Source organism: Lepisma saccharinum, chromosome 30 (assembly GCF_977018435.1).
Source record: "Lepisma saccharinum chromosome 30, izLepSacc3.1, whole genome shotgun sequence".
Taxonomy (NCBI): Eukaryota; Metazoa; Arthropoda; class Insecta; order Zygentoma; family Lepismatidae; genus Lepisma; species Lepisma saccharinum.
This window is the reverse complement of record NC_139258.1, coordinates 6,340,130-6,349,076: the sequence shown is the minus strand read 5'-3', so window position 1 is coordinate 6,349,076 and position 8,947 is coordinate 6,340,130. Positions and strand designations below refer to the sequence as shown.

Below are 8,947 nucleotides of genomic sequence, written 5' to 3'. Positions count from 1 at the left end.
AGAGTGAGCACCAAATACTAACAAATATGATAGAAATCTCGTGCTTGTCAAAACATTCTAATTCGTCCGTTTCGAGCGCCCACGAGTGTTCTCGCGAATTATTCTATGCAACTGACGTAGGACTTGCTCACACTGATTTGGAAACCTGTAGAAATCTACCATAGAGAAACTGTTTAAGCTTGTTGAAACGAAGCAAGTGGTTTCATTGTTCTGGTGCTTTGTGGATGAGTGAAGTGTTTTTGTGCTGATAGAAATGGATATGAGAACCATGCTGTTCTCTGCTTGTGTTCTTCTGATGCTGTTTCTTCCTCTAGGTAAGTCACACCTCACAAACGAGATTGTTCTCAGTATGTTTTATGTCTGCTTGGTGAGCTACAATTCCAGGGATCAAGGGTTCGAATCCCGGTTCAGCATGGATGTTTGTGTTCGTCTGTACTGAATGAGTTTAGCAGGAACGTAGCTATGTTATTCAGTTTTGGGGGATGGGGGGGGGGGGGCAAATTTGAAATTTGTTAGTATGACACTTATGTATATATATTTGAAGTTTTTCTGTGTCTGGTGAGTGATTCCTCCTTCACTTATTATTTAGCCCTTATAGCACTCCTTCCTTTTACCCATATATATATATATATATATATATATATATATATATATATATACACATAAATTTTTGCTACATTAACGGATAAAAGTATAGACGTTAGCATGGTTTATTTTTTGCCAGGCCCAAGTTAACTGATAAAAAATATCATAAAAATAGGTATTCTTCCATTATAAATGGAAACGTACTACAACGCTTTAGAACTCTTTTCACATAGGAACAAATACACTTTGACCGCACCCACAGCAGATAGAAATATTAAATATCAGAACATTATCAGTTATAGGAGAACTCCCATACTATTGACGTTCGGCGGAGACTTCGATTCCATCGATAAGGGAAGAAATTTACAACAAAGGTTCGATTTTCTTGTTTCTAGGAACTTGTGGCAAGGCAGGCAGGTCATATGATTTTGGTTTTAATCCTGTAAGCAACCAAAAGGTGGAAATTTTGGTATACTACATTTGCTTCTGACGATTTTCTTCAAAATAGCAAATGTGTTCCCTGCGCAGTGATCCAGCTCTAATACAAATTTACCAGAAAGGTATGCAAGTATTAATTTATGATAATTTTAAATCGATCAGAATTTTGTTTGTTGCAACTGGTAGGACCAGACCCCCCTGGTCCCTCCCCTAACGACGTCCCTGGAGTTGAGATTAGTACATATGAGTTCGATGTGTGAGGAAAGCTGCCGCTTAGGAATTTGAAAAAAATAAACGCACGTATCGTGGTCTGCACAGTGTGCGTGTACACCACCACCGAAGGTATCAGGTTCGAATCCTAGTCTGGACATGACTATTCCATTGTGTTTGTCCGTTCATCAGCTTCATTTAATCATTCATCATCGGCGTCGCGACTAGCCTAAAGAGGCAGAAAAGCCAGATAGAACCAGAAACATGTGAAATTCAAAGAAACAATTGTCTTAGTACTATGAAACTCCACGACACACACACACACACATTTTCCTACATGATTCAAAATCTACCCTTGGTGCTGTAAACCCTAATGTAATTAGATAACTTATGTTCTTAAACAATAAGTGAATTGAGCAGTATGTTTAAAAATGCCAAAATATAACCACGGAAAGTAGTGAATTTTCACAGTAATCCATGAAACATGCATTCTAATGTTCATTGGATCATACATTTTGTAAACTTGTTACAATATAGCATGTACGAAAACTTGCTAACTTTCATCTACAGCACGCAATTGCCATGTAGTTAAAATAGTGACTCCGTACAAGGCCGCCGCAACAGTGCTTAAAGTGGGGGAAATGTTGGCTGGTGCTTTTCCCAAGTTGCGATTGGTTGGTTGATTGATTTGGTGTTTCAAGATCACTTTATGCACAGCAAGGCTAATCGGGATTGGACCTACAGTTTAAAGTGGAATGTGCCTCCACCGGGTATCGAACCCGGGACCCCTTGATTACAAGGCGACGACGCTATCCCAAGTTGAGAGAATTATCATAAAACATCCCGAGCACTAGGATAATGTACATAGACACTTAATGTACTGTCTTTCACGGCACTTTTCATCTATGTTTTCACGCTACAATATCAAAATTTGAAATAAATGACTCCAGAAATCTCGGGGGGAGGCAGTTGACCCCCCTGCGGGTGCCCTTGACATCATGCCTGTCATTGATTCCCTCGGAGCATTTATTGATATTTTGAGATAACAATTGTAACAAATAAAATAAAACGCCAGTCTCCCAGTGTATATGTCTGAAATTGTAAAGTGGAAGAGATAGTTAGCTTGAAGCAGGGTCGTTAAAGGTCCATGAATTCATAAATTCTAATGGTTTCTATTGGGTTCCGCTGCAGGACCGGAACCTTTTTTCTCGCACTATTTAAATTCGGTCCAAGTTGCGTATTGTTACATTGAAAAAAGGTTCCTGGACCGTATTTAAATTCATCCGGAAATAAGGTTCCCGGACCGTATTTAAATTGATCCGGAAAAAGGTTCCTGGACCGAATTCGGTAACATTATAGTATAAGGGAAACGGATTTCTTCAAATTTACAGGAGAAAGTACTTACACAAATCATTTTCTGTAGCGTTGTTGATGTTCGGGAATGTAGTTTTGATTCATTTTAATACGCGATATTGCCGCTGCTGCTACAAGCCGATGTTGTCCGTATTTGCTAAATTGGACGAAAGGAGTGCTAATGGAACCTAACCTAACAGGCCTAACCTAACCTAGTAGGCATACCTCGTCCCCGTGATGGTTCGTGGGGCTATCGTGAATTTTTGGGCTAACGTCAATGGTTTTTGGGGCTACCCGTGGATGGTTTGTGGGAAATAAGGAACAACAGTAAGTACTCGTTAATGTAAGAAATATACATTATTTTCGTTGGAAATTCATTATTTCACCTTAGAAAATGTTCCGCAATGCAGAATAGTACGTTAGCAATGTAAAAAAGTGCGAAATATATGATTTATAGGTGTTTCCCTTATACTATAATAGTACCCCGAATTGAAATGCTTTAGATATGAAAAGGTTATACACTGTCTAGAACTCATTTACGTTTGCTGCTTTTCTCTTCCAGTCAGGGATTGAATTTATTTACAATTCGTAGACAAGGATTGACCGATGAAAAGTTGCCTTCTAAAAATGTCCGCGAGTACGTTTTACATTGGAATGTCACGCTGCTGTTGTAGAAAGCGTAGCACAGGGAATAAATAATAACGCTGTTTTTCTCTCGTGCGCCAGGTTCAAAAACTCCCATGTCGAAGAGTTACTGTACATAACGCAATGGACTATATTAGCGTGGCGTCACATTGAGCTCAAACAAACCCGTTACGTGTTGCTCCGGCATCCAGGAACTGCAGCCAATAGGAGCCGCCCAGCAGATATCACAACAGGGACAGGTAGTGTTGCCAGAGGTGTTGCTACAACCAAGTGAAGGAACGCGCGCGAGAGAATGGGGCTACATGGAGAGGGGTAACGTAACTGCAGCGTTTGCGTTTCGCCCATTTCTACCTTGTACCTTAGATTCTCGAGGCAGCCAGCACCTGGATTATTCTTTCATGCTCACAAGTGGATAATTGTTTATCGTCAGGTCTGTATTGGATCCAAGTTGCGTATTGTTTCATTTCAATACCGAACTTTCACCCTATTTAAAGTAATTCTGAAAAAAAAGGTTCCTGGACCGTATTGAAATTGAACCTGGAATAAAGGTTCCCGGACCGAATTTAAATTGGTTCAGAAAAAAGGTTCCTGGACCGTATTTAAATTGATCGGGAAAAAAGTTCCTGGACCGAATTCAAATATTTTACAGATAAAAAGGTTCTTTACGGTCCAGAACCCATTTACGCTTGCTGATTTTCTCTCCTGGACCGGAATTGGACCTTTAACAACCCTGGTTGTGAGTAACATTACAGTTATTTTCATACTACAGGTAGCCCGCAGGTTGGGTTGAGAGCTGTACATCCACGACCGTGGCAGGAAATTTTTGTAAGGTGTCAGGTTCAATATATAAATAATATAATAATGCTTAACTAACTGACTAACTCTCTAGCCTTCTTAAACCCGAAGGTTCATGGCTGCAGCAACACAGGCCTTCCATCTGTCCCTATCCTGAGCAAGATCTATATACTCTTTTCCATCCCTGCCGATTTCCCTTAGGTCCATCTCAACGTTGTCCCTCCATCTTCGTCTTGGCCTTCCTACAGGTCTCTTACCATCAGGTTTCCCAACAAGAATCCTGTAAACTCCTCTTTCCTCTCCCATTCGTGCCACATGGCCTGCCCATCTAAGTCTTCTTGATTTGATTGTTATTATATAATAATAACTATTATAGACTGATAGAAATATAACCAATTTGACATGGAATTTCATAATATTTATTGATATTAATACTACAGTATACAGGGTGTCGCAAAACAACTTCAACAACGCTTGGGTGCTGGTAGATATAAAAACAAGTACCTTTTCCTAATAAACTTTACCTTGAAAGAGCTTAGTATCGGCGCTATAAGCGCTTAAAATCTATCCTGTATGTATGCAACCGAACACGGCAAACGACCGCTCTGGCATAACTTCTAGGGGCGCGCGGCAGGGTTGCTACTAGTCCTCATTTATTTGAAATTCTTTGCCTTGGTAAGTTTGTACTCGCGTAAGACTGCCAGGTGACGCTAGTGGCAACCCTGCCGCACGCCCCTGGAAGTTATGTCAGAGCGGTCGTTAGCTGTGTTGGGTTGCATACATACAGGATAGATTTTAAGCGCTTATAGCGCCGAAACTTAGCGCTTTCGAGGTAAAGTTGGAAGCGAATGAAGAATATAGAGAATGTCTCCAATTTCGTTAATTTTTTGGTATACTAACTAAATTTGGCCTTTTAATCATGAATCTGTTGTTAAAATGCGGGGTCACGTGTGGAAATAGGGAAAAAAGCCGATATAAGTGGATTTTTATTTACAGCTGATTCGCATTGTTTTAGGAACAAAATTTTAACTAAGCTTGCCTAACCTAACCTAACCGGAAATGGTTCGTGGGGCTATCCGTGAATGGTTTGTGGGGCTATCCGTGAAAGGTTTGTGGGGCTACCCGTGCATGGTTCGTGGCAACATATAGGCTATATACAAATAAGTGTACAATTTTTTTACGTGACCACCGCATTGTAACAACAGATTCGTGATTAAAAGGCCAAATGTAGTTAGTTTACCAAAAATTAACGAAATTGGAGACATTCTCTGTATTCTTCACTCTAGCGTAAGGTTTATGAGGAAAAATTATTTGTTTTTATGATATCTACCAGCACCCAAGCGTGGTTGAAGTTGTTTTGCGACACCCTGTATATATCTGAGAAGGCTATTCTGTTCAGGTGAATGAATATCTAGCAGACTGTTTTTTATAGCATTTACACACTTCCGTGGCGTAGTAATTAGCACAACGCGTTATGACACCAAGTGTCCCGGGTTCGAATCCCAGCCTGGCCATTGGTGTTCCTTGTGAGTCCTCCATCAATTTCATCGTATTTCCGCTCATCCTCATCGTCGCGATTAGTCAAAAAGTGGCAGAAAAGCGAAGTAAAATAAGCCAAATTAATCAATAAAGATTTGTATTCCCTCCTCCGTTTTGGAATCGAATCCTGTGTTCCAGTGTTGCCAATCATTTTTCGGCAATGTCCCTACAACTGACCAAATGTCCCTACGCCAAGTAAAGCAACTAAAAAAACAACACCTCATGAGCATGCAAAACAGAAGATAAAATATACAAATCTTTCTGCTCGGTGCTTCCATAATTAATGAATAACGTTGAGTCGTTTACTGTTGATTATGTTATTTGAAGTCATACATGCTGCTGCTGTGAAGAGATAGATGTTGCTTGGTGATGCTGTATTTCCTGTAGTCTTCTTCACGTGCCTTAAGGGAAAAATTTATCACTAGCGAAGAATTTAACAATTCTGGTCCCATTTTATTTCTCTTTTTTTGTTTTTGTATCACTTAACATTGTCAATATTCTTTCCGTTTCCGTGTTAGAATGTGGTAATGTTAGCACTATTTTCGCGAGAGTGGAACTTGCCTTGAAAGTTCTTGGTAACCCATAACATGTTCCAAAATTCTGATGGAGATTTGTTAGTTAGTTCTTTGTTCTTCTCCTCGCTAAAGTATCCAGCTTATTCCAAACGGAGCGCGAAGAAAGTGCAACTGACTGGCGAGTAAGTTTTGCACCTTTGCACAATAAAATATTATTTTCCAAGATTGAAAAAGGTCCCTATGTTTTCCCTCATTTGGCAAATCTGACCCTACGCGGGCGAAATATAGTGAAAAGTGCGTAGGGACATGTTCCTACGGTTGGCATCACTGCTGTGTTCTCATTACTGCAGCAGGTCAGCTCCATGAAATAAAGCCCCTATCACACGGAACTGGATTTCTAGTAGGAGTGCCCTAGTTGGCGCTGAACTAACTTTCTAGGTAGCAATCATGGCCGCCTGGCTGACTGCTTGACTGGTTTGGAGGAATAGGACATGTTCTAACTGCTACTTGCTTTCCTCGACTGGATTCTGTGGAACAGCCAATCAGAGCAAAGTTTCGCCATGTGAAGATAATCTGTGAGTGTGCACAGGAGCGTTTTTGTCTGTGGTTTCCGAGTGTTACTCCAGCAATATACAACGTATACAGCATGAAAGGATCGTTGAGTTACACCATCTATGCTGAGTGCACGGTGTTTACATTTGAAACAACTAAGATATTCTTCCATACGTGTACAGTAAGCGTTGTAAAGTACCAGGTGGTTATAATTAAAGTGACGGTGTTCAGAGTGGTACAGCACGGGCTGTAATGAGAGTAGCAGTCTGAAACTTCGTAGATATGCTAATGAAGCAATGCGCTCGCGAATTATGGAAAAAAAAAAATAGTTCCAATTCTCGCCACCAGGGTAAAAAATGGCGCTGTAAGCAGTCAAAACGTGGAATTTTCCGTAACTCTGACGTCAAAGTCGGTGACATTGCCTAACCATTGTGTGAGCTCCCTGGTTATTGTTGGTGACGCTTGTTGCTTTGTCCTTTAGTAATGTTCATGTAATTCGAATAGTGAAATTGTAGCGATATTTTATTACAAAGAGTATTGTTTTCTGCGATTTATAGTGTTTTTCCTGTAACTATACCAAGTTTTGACTGCTTACAGCGCCATTTTTTACCCTGGTGGCGAGAATTGGAACTTTTTTTTTGCATAATTCGCGAGCGCATTTCTTCATTAGCATATCTACGAAGTTTCAGACTGCTACTCTCATTACAGCCCGTGCTGTACCACTCTGAACACCGTCACTTTAATTATAACCACCTGGTATGTATTTAAGCAGCGCTATTGTTTTGTATCTAATAACGTTTTATACGAAACGTTATTTCTCTCGGTTGAATAGTTATCGGCTTTTAAAAATATGAAGTGATACATTGTTTACATCTCACGCGGCCGCCATTACAACTTCCCTCGTATGGGAACAAAAGACTGTCGACAAGTACGCTGATAAGTATCGTGTGAGGCGATAACTAGCAAATTGGTAGCCAGTTCAGCGCCAACTAGGGCATTCCTACTAGAAATCCAGTTCCGTGTGATAGAGGCTTAACTCTTTGCCCAACTAAAACATTTCTTGGTTCAAACTGAAGCAACCAGGGGGAAACGAGGTAGTTCTTTCCACTGATGTTCCCTGGACGTGCACGAACTTCAAAACCTCCAAAGAATTATTTCACAAAGGCGTGCCTAATTCGTCCATCACTGGTCAGTTTAACCTGCGACGTGACATCATTAATCAACAAGAACTGTCCCTCACCAAAAGGTAACCCAACCCTATTTTTTCTCTTGCCCTGAATGTAGTCTTTCCGACTATAATAAGCGTAAAATACGCCTTTCGAGTATGTAATGTTATTTTCGCCTGTTGCTTTATAACTTTAGACCGATCACAAAGAAAGAAGTAAAGAAAAGGGCATTTCTTCACAGCCGTGTTATAAAAAATTCATGAATGCCTCTTTGAACGCAAGTCTTTATCTTCACAGCACGTGGAGTGAGACAACCTCAGGGTTCTGCTGCTCTGGTCTACGGCCTTTAATTCCATACCCAATTATTCGGAACGGTAGTTTGGTTTAAGAAACATCTAACGGTATTTTTGAAAAATATCTGGTCTTGTAAAACAGCAAGGAACATTCCATATCGACTTCACACGTTAAGGAGTGAAAATTTACACGAGATTCAAATAATAAAGAAAATTGCACATTTACAAGCGATTATACTACAGGGTGGCTCAAAAAGTCACTTAACACCCTCGGTACAAGGCCACTGCAGTGAGCAACGTGGAAATGGTGATGACCAATCGTTGCCAGGCCAAGGGGGAACCACATTGACGGTCAGCGGCCATCTTGATATCCACCATCTTGAATTCAACTTCAGAATTTTAAATGGGAAGGGGGTGATATGATATATCAAATCAGGCTAGAATTTCACGAGAAAGGCAATGGTGAAGGTTTTTTTTATGTATATTTAACCAGTATAAAGTTATGACTGAATTCTTGTACCAATTTGCTCTTTTTCGAGGTGTTAGAAAAATGCCTTAAAATTTGTTTAGCGCATCGGTAACGCATCGAGATCAAAGTGACGTCTAGGGAGAGAAGTTTACATGCCATTGCACACAATTTCAATCGGATACATCCATGATGAGCTGCGCATTATGAATGGTTGTCGCGAATAATTACCAGTGTGATGCTTCCATGACATGAAAAGTCCTTCACAGTGACAAGGCTATGCCTCACATGGCCACTTTGCCCGCACTGGCCACTTTACCCTTCCTTTCCCTATATTTAGTTAGAACACTTTCAAAAACAAGGAAATGTGCTTCGTTTTTACAATGAGTC

General features: G+C 40.4%; 1 protein-coding gene across 1 annotated transcript in view; it reads left to right on the top strand.

Moving 5' to 3' along the window:
* Positions 1 to 215: 215 nt before the first annotated feature.
* The window catches only part of LOC145981686 (endothelial lipase-like), a 48,599-nt gene continuing 39,867 nt past the window's right edge, over positions 216 to 8,947 (top strand). Inside the window, exon 1 of the mRNA XM_083115080.1 lies at positions 216 to 314. Within this exon, the coding sequence (XP_082971206.1) occupies positions 254 to 314 (61 nt within the window). The 5' untranslated portion in view covers positions 216 to 253. The remainder of the gene's footprint in view (positions 315 to 8,947) is intronic.